Raw genomic sequence first — 16,606 nt, 5'->3', positions numbered from 1 at the left:
GACACGTTTCTTTAGATTCCACTAAAGAAACTTTTTCATTTTAAAAAGCGATTCTTTTCAATTTACAAAGTATTCGGAAAAAAGAATATGGAAATTTCTTGATTATTTGAATGAGAAATGAAATAATAATTTTTATTAGCGAAAAATATTGAAATTGAAAAAAACAATCTGTTTGATTAATTTTTTAAAGGATTTTCTTCAGTTTCTATCAACAGTTTTTTTTTTATTTTCATCAGTACTTTTTTTTACTTTGCATAACAAAGTTAAAAATTTTGATATTTCGTGAAAATTTCGCTAAATATTTTATTTAACACTTTGTAATTTTTTAGTTTTAGTATTATACTGAAAAAAAAATTTCTGGAAAAATTGAATTTTCCCAAAGTCATTTTAAAAACTCTGAAAAATAAGATTTTTGAAATTTTTCAATTCTATTGTTTGAAGATGATTTAATTTTTATAAACAAATAATTGAAAATTTTTATTACTTATTAAGTACATAATTAATTATTACTGTTTATTGTTTTCAAAAATTTTCATAAAATTCTTCACAAGAATTCAAATATTTTCATAAATAATAAGTTGTTTGGATGACTCCAATTACTTTTATAAATAGTAAAATTTTTTGTAAAAATTCAATTATTTTTAAACAAAATTTTAATAAAATTTCACGAACAAATGCAATTATTTTCTAAAATTTTAATAAATCCTTCAAAACAACTTTAATTATTTTTTTTAATTGTAAAATCTTTGCAAAAATTCAATTATTTTCAAGAAAATTTCACTATTGAATTAAATTTTGTTTTTAATTCTTGATAAAATATTACAAAAAAAATTCAAATTCTGTACAAAAATTTAATTATTTTTAATAGATACAATTTTAATCAAATTTCATGAAAGAATTTAATTTTTTAAAAATTTTTCATATTTTGCAACAAAATTCAATTGTTTTCTAAAATTTTAATCAAATTTTCAATTATAATTCTGAACAGACAAGAATATTATAAAAAATTTTAAAAATTTAAAAAATTATTTGTTTAATTGAATTATTTTCCAAGTTTTTAATTAAAATTATTGAAAAAAACATTGTTTTGAAAAAATTTATAGAAACTCGTCAAAAGAATTTAATTATTCATAAAAACTCGAATTAAAATTTTTAAAACAATTTGTAGATTTATGTTCGAATTCAAATAAATTTAAATTTGATGAAAAAAACCGGCAATTTTGTTGAACGAAAATAGTAGATACCATGAATTATATTATTTTATTTTAATCAATTTTTTTATTTTACAATTTATTTTCTATTTTCTCCGAAAAAAAATGTTGTCCGACAGTGCTTCTCTACTTTGGTTACTTATTTTTCTATTATTTTTTACGATCAACTGTAAATTTTCCAAATGCGATTCTTCACATTTGATGAATTATTTGAAAAAAAGTTCGAGTTTTCATCAAGTCGTTTTAATTAACAGAGAAAAACCGAATGAAAGTGAAAAAATTAGCAAAATTGTTACAGAAATTACTAGATCAGTCCCAACAGTGAATGTTAATTTCAACCAAAATTTTGATTGGAAAGAAAAAAATTTACTAGAATTGCGATCACTATCAAATCCAAGGGTGTCAATTTTCATTCTGTTTATTGACACTTCGAATCGAAACCACGAAACCCGAATCATAAATGCCCTAAAATCTTTGACCCAATTATCGAAAATTTCAATCCGACCAAGATTTCTAATTATCCACATTGTCAAAAACGAACAGTTCGCTTATCGAAAATTATTTCGCGACTCTTGGCGAGAGAATTTTTTGGATTTTACGATTCTTCAGATCCGCGAGGAGAATTCCGATCGAAATTTGTTGGTAAAATCTATAAATTTGCCAAATTTGGAAAATCAAAAAATTTTCACATTCAATCCGTTTGAAAATAATTTTCACTTTGGGAATTTTACCAATCGGACCGAATTGTTTCCTAATAAGCTAATTGATCTAAACGGTTACAAAATGCGAGTTGGTATCAATAATGATTTTCCATTCGTCTACGTGGAGAAGAATCCAAAAACAGGAATTAACGAAATTTTCGGTTCACATTCAGCGATTCTCTTTATTATGTCCGAAAAGTTAAATTTCACCTACGATATTTTTGTGAATGCGGATTTTGGTTCTTTGCCCGGAGTACTTGAGGAAAAAGTCGAAAATCACGAAATTGATGTTATAATGAATATAATGTGGTCAATTGAATTCGATCGCAATGTATCGAGAAGTATATTTTTATCCCTAAATCCACTAAATGTTGTTGTACCAATTTTTGAATCGGACGATAACGAAATAATGAAAGTGATTTCCAAACACGCTCTATTCACACTTCTAACTTTGACTCTTTTTATCCTAATTTTTTGGTTCATTCTCCTGCTGCTGAAATTCGATTCTGAAATTTGGAATCCATTCGTAATTCTCCAGTTAATTTTGGGATTTACAGTGAACAAGGAACCGAGGAAAAGGAAACAAAAGGCTGTTTTTGCTGTTTTGTTAATTTTACAGTATTTATTGTCAAGTTGTTTGTACACATTCTTGACAAACGTCGCTTATGTTCATAATTCTGAAAGACAAATAAAAAATGTCGATGATTTGGAAAATTTTAATATAACAACACTATTACATCCGGTTGTTGCGAAAATAATTTTTGAACATAATACGAGAATATTGAATATTTTTAAGAGTAATTATCGTCTGTTGCCGAAAAATCAGACGCCGAAATATTGTACAAATTATATTGTGAAATTTGGAAATGTCACTTGTTTGATGAGAAAAGATTTTGCGAAACTGTTATTGAATGACTATAGTAAATTAGATGAGGATTCGATGTTGAAAATTTTACCGGAATCCATATTGTGGTTTTGGAGTAATTTAGTAATGGAACCGAGTACACCTTTTCTTGAACGGTTTAATGAAATACTCGCGATACTTATGGAAAATGGAATGATAGAAAAGTGGTTGAGAATTGATTTATTTTATAGTCAAAAAGAAACGGAGCAAAAATCGAAATTTGTCAAATTTGATTCTGATATTTTGATTACTGTAATCGCGGGTTATTTTCTTTCTGTAATGGTATTTTTTGGGGAAATTTCTATTAACTACTGGAGGGAGAAAAATTTCTTTGGAAAATTAAAGGAAAATTATTATTTCTTCAAACTTATTGATTTATTATTTAACAAATGTTAAAAGTAAATAATTAACATAACTACAATTATTGATATTAATTCACAATCTTGTGAATTAGTTTCTAAATTTTCTGGATGGAGAGAGAAACTCATCATCAACTTTCTTGTTTACAACAATATTATTATTTATACAAGGTATGGAAAATTTTGTACTTACTGCTTTTTATCAATTAAATTATTATTATTATTATTATTATTAATTCTTTTATTAGTTTTAATTATTAATTAATTATTTTTACGAAAATTACAGAAAGTATTTATTTTCATATATCAGCTTCAATTTTTCAATTATTTTAGATTGAGAATTTATTAAAATTTACATATTAACTAATTATATCTTATTATTGTTGAAAATTAAGAAAAATTCTTCTTAAGAATTAAATTATTTTTATAAATAATAAAATTATTCGCAGGAATTCGATAATTTTCATAAATAAAAAACTTCTTCGAAAAAATTCAATTATTTTTAAACAAATTTTTTAAAACATTTTATAATAATTGAATTATTTCATAAATGATAAAATTCTTCACCGAAATTAAATTTTTTTATAAATAATAAATTGTTACAGAGGAATTCAATTGTTTTCAAAAAATTTTATAAGTTTTTCATAATAATTCAATTATTTTTATAAACAATATAAAATTGTTCGCAGGAATTCAATTACTTTCAAGAAATTTTAATAAATTTCTTTGAAACAATTTTATTATTTTATAAATAATAAATTTCATTGCAGGGATTCAAATATTTTTATAAATAATAAAATTCTTTGCAAAATTCAATTATTTTCAAAAATTTAATTTAATTAATTAAATTAAATTAAATTTAATCTTTAATGTAATTCAAGTATTCTTCTTATGGATTGAAATATTTTTTTAAATTTTAATAAATTTTTTTAAAACAATTTAATTATTTTCATAAATAATGGAATTTTTTACGTAAATTCAATTATTTTAAAAAATGTGGATAAAATTTTTTATTAGAATTCAATTATTTTTAAAAATATTTGCATAAAATTCTTCAAAAGAATTCAATTTTTTTTATAAACAACAAAATTATTCGATGGAATTCAATTATTTTCAAAAAACTTTGATAAATAAATTTAAAAGAATTCAAGTATTTTATAAATAATAAAAATCTACATAAGGATTCAATTATTTTCAAAAATTGTAATAAAATTCTCCAAAAGAATTCAATTATTTTCAAAAATTTTGATAAAATTATTATAATTCAATTATTCTTCGCTAAGATTGAAATATGTTAATAAATTAAAAATTTTATTAAATTAATTTTAATAAGTTTCTTAAAAAGAATTGAATTATTTTATAAATAATAAAATTCTACGTAGCGATTCAATTATTTTTAAAAATTCTATAACATTTGTTTAATAATTCAATTATTTTCATAAATATTAGAATTTTTTGTAAGAATTCAGTTATTTTTATAAATATCTCATGAATATCTTTGAGTGAATTGAATTATTTTCAAAAATGATGATAATATTTTTTATTAGAATTTAATTATTTTCATAAATAATAAAGTTTTTCGCAGGAGCTAAGTTATTTTTTAATATTTTCTAAAATTGCTTTGAAAGAATTAAAAGAAATAATAAAATTGTTCGCAGGAATTCAATTATTTTTAAGAATGTTAATAAATTTCTTGGAAAGATTTGAATGATTTCAAAAAGTTTCATAAAATTCTACTCAAAGAATAAGTGAAATTCTACTTCAATAATTTGAAGTTTACTTAAATAAGAACAAAAATTATTTAAACAAAATTTAATTGAAATTTGATAATGAATACAATAATTTAATACAAAATTTCTATTAATATTTAGTTAATCAAATAAAAAACAATAAATTAGTAAAATTTCTCAATTTTCTCATTAAAAAAGAAATGGTTTTTGTTTAGAAAATTGAGAATAAAAAAAAAAATAAAAAGTGAGAATATAAATTAAATGTAGATATTTTTATTTAATTATTTTTAATTATGAAGTTTGTATTTTATTAATTTATTCGTTTTAATAAAAAGAATTCAATTTTTTAATAAACAAAAGAAAAGTTCTAATTAAAAAAAAAATAATACAGTCAACTCTCGATAAGACAAACAACTCGAAGGGAGACCGAAAAAACTTTGAGTTATCGAAAAGTTTGAGTTATCAAATGTTAATAATGCTTATAAGGAATTAACGGGACCCAAGAATTACTTACCGAAAAATTTGAGTTATCGCGCTTTGTCTTATCGAGAGTTGACTGTATAAACAAAATTTAATAAATTAAATTAGTAAAAAATGTACTTTTGAATTTTGTAAAAAGAAGTTGAAAAAATTAAGTGTTGGAAATTCCTTTGCCAAAGTATGAAAAATGGATTGTTGGAAAAGTGGTTGAAAATTGATTTATCGAACAAGTTGAGAATTGAAATTGGAACACTGCTATTTTTTGATGAATTTGTAATTTACAAGTGAGAGGAGAAAAATTGTTTTTTTCAAAAATATGAGAGAAAAATTCATACTTTTTCAAACTATAAAGTGATTTTATTTGTTCTTTTATTTTATGTTTTGATTACTTTTTTAAAAATTTTTTTTATTATATACTTTTTATTTTTAAATTTCCATCTTTTTGTTTATAAATTTTCTTTATTTTGTTCTTTCATTTTCCTCTTTTAATTTTGTTTTTAATTTTGTATTCAAATTTTCTTCTTTGTGTTTTTAAATTTACTTTATTTTATTTTCTTTATTTTTTTACATTGTTCTTCACATTTTCTCTCTTTTCCATTTTCATTTTTCTGTTGAAAAATAATCTGAAAACAAATACAGTAATAATATTCTATTAACTTTTTTTTTTTAATTCTTTAGAATAATTCCATCTTTTAATACAAAAATTAAGAAAAAAAATTGTAGAAAAATAAACATTTCGGAAAACAGTAATTAGAGAAGAATAAATTTTTCATAAGCTACAGTATTACATTTTTAATCCCCTGGGATTTTTGTCCTTACATTATTAATTCCCTTTGAAAACTGTGCACTTCAAAAAAAAGAGGAAGGAAAAAAAAATTCTATAAACTTCAACGATCGGAAGGTAAATTTTCCTTAAAAAGTCTAAAGCAGCTTGTCTATATAAAAGGAGACGATAAAACATTCACGACTCTTGTTTGAAGAACGTCACAATATGAAACGTTTAAAATTACGTTAACTTGGCTCGTGCCCTTTTTTCCTTCATCATTTCAATTGTGGGTGTGAGGGAGAAGTCGAGATGAGGACCAAAAAAATAAAAAAAATAAAAAAAGTAGAGGACAAGAAAAACGAGAGATAAAATGTGGTAAAAATACAAACAACAATGGGTGCAGATAATGGAAAAAAAGACCCAAAAAGAAATGAAATATTTATTATACGTTCTGGCACAAAGTACCAAAGGTAACAAAAGAAGTGGAATAAGCGCACATAAATGAAGAACAGTTTACTTGAAAAAGAAGAAGAAGACGAAGAAGAAGGAGAAAAAGAATAAAATAAAAGAAAAAAGTGAAAAAGAGTAGACGAGGAGAGAGAAATTGCTTATTTAAAAATAAGACTCACGGAAATCATGCCAACAGCATGTAAAATATTATCACTTGTGTCCTTACTTCTTTTATTCACTTTCAGGTCACTCATGATGAAATATGCCTTGAATTCAACAATTTTTATTTCCTTTTTTTATTTTTCGTTTCCTCTTTATAATTTCATTTACTTATTTAACATTCTGATGTCTCTATCCTCATATTTTTTTTGTTTTAAAACTTTAAAGTTTAATGAAACAGTGACAAGGAAAATCGAAAATAAAAGTTTCTCTCTTTTTTTACGACTGAAAAAGTCTCTTTATTAGACTGAAAATTAATTTTAAAAAAAATTCTATGACTTTGGAATTATTTTTGAGAAATTTGACGAAAAGAAAAATTAAAAAAAAATCAAAAAAAAATTATATGGAATTATTTTTGAGAAACAATATTCTTCTCTCTAAGCGTTATTTTCTTTTATTCATCAAAAAATTTTTTTATGTTCGACAAAAAAAAATTGCACTGATAAAACTACATTTTCTACTCAAGAAATAATTTTTCCCCTGAGAAAATTATTTTGACTCGTAAAAAAAACTGTCAGAATAACTTTAGTTAACAAAGAGATTCTCAGAAAAACTTCTTTTGCAGAAAGATATATTTTTTTAGAAGAATAAGTTTTTTTTTTATTTTCTAAAATATATTTCCAAAAATTTTAGAAAAATATTCTTTATGGAAAAATGTTTTCTTTTGCAAGATTTTTTGTAATAAAATTAGATTTTGTCACTAATTGGACAAAATTTACCTGAATGTAAAAATTTGTCTTTGAAAAAACAAACTCCTCTTGGGAAATTAGGAAAAAGTGTTTGCTATTCAAGAAATCCTGGAAGTATACAAATTTTTCTTAATTAAATGAAAAATTTTTAATTCAAAAAATTATATACTAAAGAAACGGCAAATTTTGAACTAAACTTTAAAATTATAAACAAAATTATACATTAAAAAAAAATTTAATTGAAATTTATACAAATTGAAAACAAAAATAAAATGAAAATTATTGTATATTAAAAAAACCTTAATTGAAAGTTAAACAAATTAAATTAATAATTAAAGAAATCGCGTAGAATAAAAATTAATTAATTAATTAATTAATTAATTAATTTAATTGAAAATTAAACAGAATAAAACAAAAATAAATTGAAAATTTAAAAAAATTGTATAATAAAAAAATGTTAAATTATGAAAATTTATAAAAAAAATTATGACATTTAAAAAAAATTTGGAAATTAAAGAAAAATAAACTAAAAATTTAAACTATAAATTGTAAATTAATTAAATTATAATAAAAAATTATAAATTACAAAAAATTGCAAATTAAAAATAAATTGAAAATTAAAGAAAAAATTGTTGAATAAAAAATAATTGATAATTAGAAAAATTGCTACTTAAAAAAATTGCATACTGAAGAAAGAAAAATTTGAAAGAATTGCAATAAAATATAAAAAATTTATTTAAATGAATAATTGTAACTTAAATAAACTGTGGTAAATTATAATAATTATAAATTGAAATAAATTGAAAATAAAAAAAAATTTCAAAAAAGTTGCAAATTAAAGAAAAATTGTAAAGCACATAAGAGAAAATTGCAAATTGAAATAATTGTGAATCAGCAAAATATTAAAGTAAATAAGGTAAATAAATAAATAATTAAATAATTAAATAAGGTAAATAAAAAAATGTGTAAAGTAGAAAAAATTGTACCTAAATTAAAATATTTCTAAAAAAAAATTGTAAATTAATAAAAATTGCGAATACAAAAATTTTAGAGTAACTTAGAAAAAATTGCAAATTAAAGAATTATAAAGTAAAAAAAATTTGTAAATTTAAATATTGTAAATAAAACAAATTGTAAATTTAAATATTTGTAAATAAAAAAATTTAAAAGTAGAAAGAACTGTAAATTAAAACAATTTGAAAAGTAGACAGACTTATAAATTTAAACATTGCTAATAAAAAACAAATTGCAAATTAAGAAAATTGTTAATTAAAAAAATAGCAAATTAAGAATGAATTGATAGAAAATTGTAAATAAATAGTAAAAAAAAAATTAATAAATTTATAATTTACATTGACTGAGAAAAAAAAATTGCAAATTAAAATGAATTTTAGATAATGAAAAATTGCAAATTAAAATTAATTTTAGATGGTAAAAAATTGCAAATTAAAATTAATCTTAGATGATAAAAAATTGCAAATTAAAAAAAATTGTATAATGATAAAAAATTTTGATTTTTATAAGTGTGTTATTTTTTTGCAGTTCGAAATGGATATTCGTGTGTACCGGTGGCACTGTCTGAGGGTCTTGATATACGATTGAATACAGCAGCAAGAGCCGTGAGATATGGACCAAATGGAGTTGAAGTTTGGGCAGCGCCTGCAAGAAGTCCTCAAAGTAGTCACACTGTCTATAAAGCTGACGCTGTGCTCGTCACTCTTCCCTTGGGAGTATTAAAAGCACAAGCCGCACCTTCGGCAGTTAGCTTCAATCCTCCACTTCCCGATTGGAAAACACAAGCCATTCAAAGGCTGGGCTTTGGCAATCTCAACAAGGTAGTTATTTTCCTCAAAAAAAAAAAAAAATTTACAAAATTCATCAAAAAAAAAAAAAAAATTATTTTGTTTAATTTTTATTTACTAATTTCTTTTATTTTTAATTTTTAGTACAAATTTTGTTATTGTTAATTTTTATAATTTTCTATATTTTTAGTTTTTACAAATTTTCTTAGTTTTATTTTTACATATTTTTTTAATTTTTAATTTTTCCTTCTAACTTTTTTATATTTTTACCTATCACAAATTTTTTTATTGTTAGTTTTTCTAATTTTTTATATTTTTAGCTTTTACAAATTTTCTTAATTTTTTTTTCGTTTTATTTTATTTTCGTGGTATTTATTTCTTCTCACTTTTATTTCCATCTCGATTTTGATTTTATTTCCATTATTATTTTAATTTACTTTAATTTTACCTCTTTTTTTATTCATTTACACTTTTTCCTCAACATAGATTAGTAAAAATTTTTGTATTTATTTTTTATTTCAATTTATTTAATTGTTTTTATTTTTTATTTTTTGTTTTTTCCAACACTTTATTTATTTATTCATTTAAAATTGAAAATTGTTCGTATTATTTATTCGTTAATGTATTTTATTTTATTTTTTTTTAAATATTTATTTATTCTCATATTGATTTTGATTTTACTTCTTATATTAATTTAATTTATTTTAAATTTTACTTTCTTTTAGTCGTAAAAAACTTTTTTAACAAATTTAAAATTAAATTTTTTAAATGTAATTAATAAATGAAAAAATTGCAAATAAACAGAAATGACAGAAAAATATTGAAATTAAAAATTAGTAATAATAATTGTTAGAAAGAATTGGACAAAAAAAGTTTAATTTATATGATTAAAAAAAAATGTTATTATAAGAGAAGGAAAATTTTTTTAAAATAAACTCTTAAATACTATAATAAAACAAAAAATTTTGTAATAATTTATTTATTTATTGCTTTTACAATTTTTAAAAGAGCTTTTAAAAATAAAAAACACTCCTAAATAATAAAATGATAAAAGAAAAAAAGAAAAAATGAAATGAATAAAAGAGAATAAAATAAAATAGAGACAAAACAAAAAAAAAGAATTTTTTAAACGAAAACTTCTTTTTTAAAAAATCAAATTTCCTTTTTTTCACTTAATAAACATAAAATAAAAACGACTCTAAATTTTGAAATTTGTAAAAAATGTTATACTTATTGGAGATTTTTAATTAGAAAACGATACGAGATTTATAAGAAATTAGTAACATCTTTCTTTTCTTTTTTTTTTAATTATTTTTAATGAAAAATAAAATATTCTCCACATTCAGAAAAATATTAACTTTTTATTGCATTCATTTATCACAAATTCCAATTTCAATTTTTTCACCAGGAACGATTAAAGAATTTTAGGAGTCGATTCGACACAAGATTCTTTTAAATATATAAAAAAGGAAAAAAATAAAAAAAAAACCCCTTCATCGAGACATTAAAGAGCGGAGAAATTAATTTTTATCTGAAATGAACGCTTCCATTTTATATTGAGAATGTCATCCTTCTAAATCATAAATAAAAATTTCTATACGCATAAATGAGCAAGAAAAGAGAATATTCAATGATTTTTTTTTCTTTTTCTAAATTATAAATGAAATAACAGTTTTCTTTTCTTTTTTTTTTCTTTTATTTTGACACTTTGGTGAATCATTTATTTCAAATGGGACGTGATTTGTTTTTCAATTTATGCAAAAGAAGGGAGAAAAAAAATGAATAAGAAAAAGAAGAAAAAAAAGAAGACGAAGTTTAACTGAAATCAAGAAATGAGAGAGAGTGAGGTAGAGATGAGGCTTATAATAAAAATTCGAAATTCATTTCAATTCTGGTTTTTCAGGTGGTATTATGTTTCGAACGCATTTTTTGGGATCCAACGGCAAACTTGTTCGGTCATGTTGGAAGTACAACGGCGTCTCGTGGTGAACTCTTTTTATTCTGGAATTTGTATAAAGCGCCGGTCCTTCTGGCGCTGGTCGCCGGAGAAGCCGCTTGCGTTATGGAAAATGTCAGTGACGACGTCATCATCGGTCGCTGTATTGCTGTACTCAAGGTAAACTATCATTTATCATCTTTATAGCCACCAGAGATTCGAGGAAGAAAAAAAATTCTCTATTGAATTCCTTTTCAATTAAGCGTACAAAGATTTAATTTTTTTCTTTTATTTATTTTAATTATTTTTTTATTTACCATTGTTTTTTAGTTTTTAAACATAAATTTCGATAATTTGTTACATTGTATAATTTCAAGGCTTTTTGTCTGTTTAAAAAATATAATATTGAAAATAAAAAGAATAAAATTGCCTTATTCGATTAATAAAAGTTAAAAAATTAAATTTTACATTTAGAAAATTTATAATTCCTATTTTTAATATTTTTGCGTTACTTTGAAAAATAATTATTGCAATAAAAATTTAATTTGAAGAAGAAATAAACAATTTTCTTTTATTTGAAGGCTCGGGACTTATAGATCTTGTAAATAACAAAAATTGTATTTTAATGACAAAATTGTAACTTGAAAAAAATGTAAATTATAACAATTATAAATTAGAATAAATTGCAAATAAAAAAGATGCAATAAGAATTGCAATATAAATTACAAGTTAAAAAAAATTGTAAATCATAAAAATAGCAAATTAAAGAAAAATTTGAAATTGAAAGAAAATTGTTAAAAATTTGCTATTGAAAAGAAATCTATTTATTTATTTCAAATTATAAATTAAAACATTGTAAATAAAGGAAATTGCAAATTAAAAAAAAATTTTGAAGTAGAAAAATTTGTAAATTAAAATATCCTGAGTAAAAAAAAATTGAAATGTAGAAAAAATTGCAAATTAGACAAAATTGTAAAGCATAACAATTTAAAAAAAAATTGGAATATGAACAAAATAAATAAAAATTTGTTACTCAGAGAAAATCTATTTATTTATTTTAAATTATAAATTAAAATATTCTGAATAAAAAAAATTACAGAGTAGAAAAAATTGCCAACATTAAAAAAAAATTATAAAGCACAAAAATTGCAAATAAAAGAAAAATTGAAAACTGAAAAAAATGATAAATATTTGTAACTCAAAGAAAATTTATTTACCTAATTCCTTCAAATTATAAATTAAAATATTGTATTCTTTCAAATTATTAATTAAAATATTGTACATAAAAAAATTACAAAGTAGAAAAAATTGCCTACATTAAAAAAAATTGCAAAGCAAAAAAATTGCAAATAAAAGAAAATTTGGAAATTGAAAAAAAGATTGTAAATATTTGTAATGCAAAGAAACTTTATTTATTTTATTCAAATTATAAATTCTAATTTATTTTTCAATAAATTACAATATTGTGAACAAAAATTGCAAATGAGAATAAATTGTACATTAAGAAAAGATTATGGATAAAAAAAATGTTTAAAGTAGAAAAAAATGCAAATTAAAACAATATTAAATTAGAAAAAATGGAAAATAAAAAAGTTTTTAAAGTAGAAGAAAATTAAAAATTAAAAAAATTATAAAGTAAAACAAGTTGTAAATTTAGAATATATTGTAAATTAATGGAATTGTAAATTTAAAAATATCGTAAATAAAAAGAATTGTAAATTTAAATATCGTAAGTAAAAAATATTGAAAAGTTGAAAGAATTGCATATTAAAATAATTGTAAAGTAGAAAAAATTGTAAATTAAAATGTGTCTAGTAAAAAAAATTTAAATTAAAAAAAACTGCAAATTAGAAAAAATGGTGAATTAAAATATTGCAAATTTAAAAATTTTTAGGTAGAAAAATTTGTAAATTTAAATATTATTAATAAAAAGCATTGTTAATTTAAATATCGTAAGTAAAAAATATTGAAAAGTAGAAAGAATTGCACATTAAAAAAATGGTTAAGTAGAAAAAACCGTAAATTATAATATATGTCGGGGAAAAAAAATTAAAAAGTAGAAAAAACCAAATTAGAAGAAATGATGAATTAAAATATTGCAAATAAACAAATTTTTGAGTAGAAAAAATTGTAAATTTAAATATTCAAAATTTAAATATTGTTAATAAAAAAAATTGAGAAGTAGAAAAATTATAAATTAAAATAAGATGAGACTAGATTAGGGTAAAAAAATTAAAATTGTAAATTAAAAAGTGGCTAATTAAATAATTAAAAAAGAAATAAGAGAAATTAGAACCTAATTATTTATTTATTTACATGCAATAGTAAATAGTTTTTACTAAATTTTAATTCGAAAAAAATTTGTTTCTCCAAAATTTTAGGGTATTTTTGGAAACCAAGTTGTGCCTCAGCCCCGTGAGAGCGTTGTAACAAGGTGGCGTGCTGATCCCTGGGCTCGAGGATCTTATAGTTTTGTAGCCGTTGGAAGTTCCGGAAGTGACTACGACCTTCTTGCTGCACCCGTGATTCCCCCGCCTCCGCCAAACCAACCGTCAGGAGCAACGCCACCCCAACCACGTTTATTTTTCGCCGGTGAGCTTTGTCTCTTTTTCCTCCACTTTTCAAAGTAGAACTTTTTTTTATTTTAATTCCACTTTTAATTTTTGGTTCAATTTATTTTTTTTATTTTATTATTTTTTTATTTGGTTTTAATTTATACTTTACAATTTTTATTCACAGTTTTATTATTTACAATTTTTATTTCTAATTTTCAACTTTTTCATTTTCATAATGTACATTTTTTTCGTTTTATAATATTTATTACAATTTAATTTAATTTGTTGTAATTTTAACAATAAAATTGTTGTTTTTCAAAAAAAAAAAAGAAAAAATGGAAAACTTGAAAACTAAATAATCTTCACTTTTGGTGAACTACATATATTAGTGGTTGGAAATAATTTTTATTTTCACATTTTTTTTTCATGAATGTATATTTGTGTAATACTCCTTGTAAAGTTATATATTCTTTCATATGCAGTTCAGTATTCTGGTGATGCGAAAGAAAGTCATAAAAACTTGTCGAGAGGCTTCACTTCTAAATATAAAAGTTGCAATAAACATCAGAGGAGAAGAAAGGCGAAAAATAAAGAGACTACTAAAAAGTTTATTTTTTTTGCCTCTTGCTGTTGTATTCTCAAAGTATTCTAGAAAACTTTTCAGATTTATTATTCAAAAAATTTTCAAAAACTAAACCATTCAAAAGTTTTTAAATTAAATATTCAAAAGTTATTAAATTAAATATTCAAAAGTTATTAAATTAAATATTCAAAAAATTTTCCAATTTAATAAACAAAAATTTTGCATATTAAATATTCAAAATATTTTCCAAATTGAACCATTCAAAAGTTTTTCAATTAAACACTCAAATTACACTATTCAAAAATTTGCCAAATTAAACTATCGAAAAATTTTCAAATTAAAATTTAAATATTCAAAAATATTCCAATATAGATAAAAAAAAAATCAAAATTTTTTTAATAGGAATTTAAAATTTTTCGAAATAGATATTCGAAGATTTTTAGATTAAATATCCAAACATTTGCAGAATAAATATTAAAAGATTTCGAGAAAAAATTTGCAGAATTTGCAGAAATAAAAAAAATTTTTGAGAATAAATAATAAGAAACGTAATTTAGAAAAAACCAGAACGAAAATACGAATTTTTAATGCAGTCTCTCTTAAATTTCGAGGTGAATTTTCTGCTTGCGTGATTTTAATGATAATAATAACAAGAATAATAGTAATAATTTAATAATTTCTTCTGAAATTATGGCTAGAGCGTTCTGGCATTTAGCCACAAAAATGAAGAGTCCTCCCTTTTGTTATTTGACTAATAAAAATGTGTTTGTTTTCTTTTATTATTTATTTTTATGGTTTTTTTTTTGCAGGTGAACACACGATACGCAATTATCCAGCAACAGTGCACGGAGCATTTTTAAGTGGACTCAGAGAGGGTGGCCGTATAGCAGACCAACTTTGTGGAAGTCCGTATGCACCTCCTAACTTAACCACTTCCGTTGCCTCGTCAACCGCAATCCCTACAGCTACTCCGAGCTCAGGCGTAACTCCATAAAGACTTCTCTTTCTCTCTCTCTCCCTCTCTCATTTTCTCTCATTCTCTCTCTCTCACTGGCCCCGCAGCTAATGCGTTCGTTCGCGCAAAATCTTCACAGACTAGTGACTACCAACTCTCGGAAACATTGAAAACTTTTCCTTAAAGTTTCATCAGCAGATCTTGTGAGAAAAGTTTTCAAAAAGAAGAAGAAGAAGAAAAAAAATCGCTCCTTGCATTTTGTCATACAGAAAAACGCAACTCTGCTGAATATCACTCTAATCTTTTTAAAATCCATTCCACATTCTCTTCCAATTTAATCTTCTCCAATTATTATTACTAAATTTTTTTTAACGTTTCCATTTTTTATATTGTTACGTGTTATTTTTTTATTTTCGTCAGACGATGCGAATTTTCTTAAACACTTTTTTTTTGGTGTTTGACAAAGATAAGAATGATTTTTTTTAAGCGAAATTTAATTAAATATTTCTGATTTTTCTCACTTTCGAGAAGTACACCTATTACGGTGGAAGAGTGAATTGTAAATAGTTGAAAAAATCGCAGTTCGCCGTTAATTTCTTTTTTTTCCAAGAGTGTATCGTTTATTAAGAATTCTCGATTTTCGTTCAAAATTACATAATTATTAAATATCAATCACAAATCGAACAAGAAAAATTTAACGATAAATCAAATTTTACATAAATGGAATTTTATAAAGTCTCAGAAAAAATATACACGATCCTAAAAATCCCGAACGTTCAATTGAGAGGAATTTATTTATTTCTTTGTCAAATTAAATTTTTATTACAATTTTCCGTCACAATGTTAAAAAGAAAATTAATTATAAAGTGTTTAAAAAATGTAAATTTTAAGCTTTTAGCTTGCAATCAGTATTTTTATTAAAAAATATTTTTAATATTTCATTTAAAAAATATTTTTAATATTTTATTTAAAAAATATTTTTAATATTTTATTAAGAAAGAATCTGACGGACAGTCAAATCAAAAGTTAGTCGAATGTCAATAATATCGTAATTGAAAAGAAAAAAACAAATTGAATTTTAAATTCGTCTTGGTGAAAAAGCGAAGAATTTAATTTTGAATATTTAAAACGATTAAAAGTTGCACTTGGTTAAAAATTACAATTTTCTGTCAATAAGAAACATTTGTTAAATTTTAGGTTCTGTTACTTAAATCATTTATTATTGACAAAAACTAATCATGTTTATTCAAATATAACTTTAAAATG

At 21.9% G+C, this 16,606-nt stretch overlaps 1 protein-coding gene across 1 annotated transcript in view; it reads left to right on the top strand.

Moving 5' to 3' along the window:
- LOC122510611 (lysine-specific histone demethylase 1A) overlaps positions 1-15,569 on the top strand; it is a 265,057-nt gene extending 249,488 nt beyond the window's left edge. The window contains exons 11-14 of the mRNA XM_043625382.1: positions 9,052-9,344; positions 11,215-11,427; positions 13,629-13,839; positions 15,195-15,569. Of these exons, the coding sequence (XP_043481317.1) occupies positions 9,052-9,344; positions 11,215-11,427; positions 13,629-13,839; positions 15,195-15,379 (902 nt within the window). The 3' untranslated portion in view covers positions 15,380-15,569. The remainder of the gene's footprint in view (positions 1-9,051; positions 9,345-11,214; positions 11,428-13,628; positions 13,840-15,194) is intronic.
- The last annotated feature ends 1,037 nt before the right edge of the window (positions 15,570-16,606 follow it).

Source organism: Leptopilina heterotoma, unplaced genomic scaffold, assembly GCF_015476425.1.
Source record: "Leptopilina heterotoma isolate Lh14 unplaced genomic scaffold, ASM1547642v1 Lhet_71, whole genome shotgun sequence".
Lineage (NCBI taxonomy): Eukaryota > Metazoa > Arthropoda > Insecta > Hymenoptera > Figitidae > Leptopilina > Leptopilina heterotoma.
Note: the sequence above shows the minus strand (reverse complement) of the source record. Positions and strands in the feature narration are given on the sequence as shown.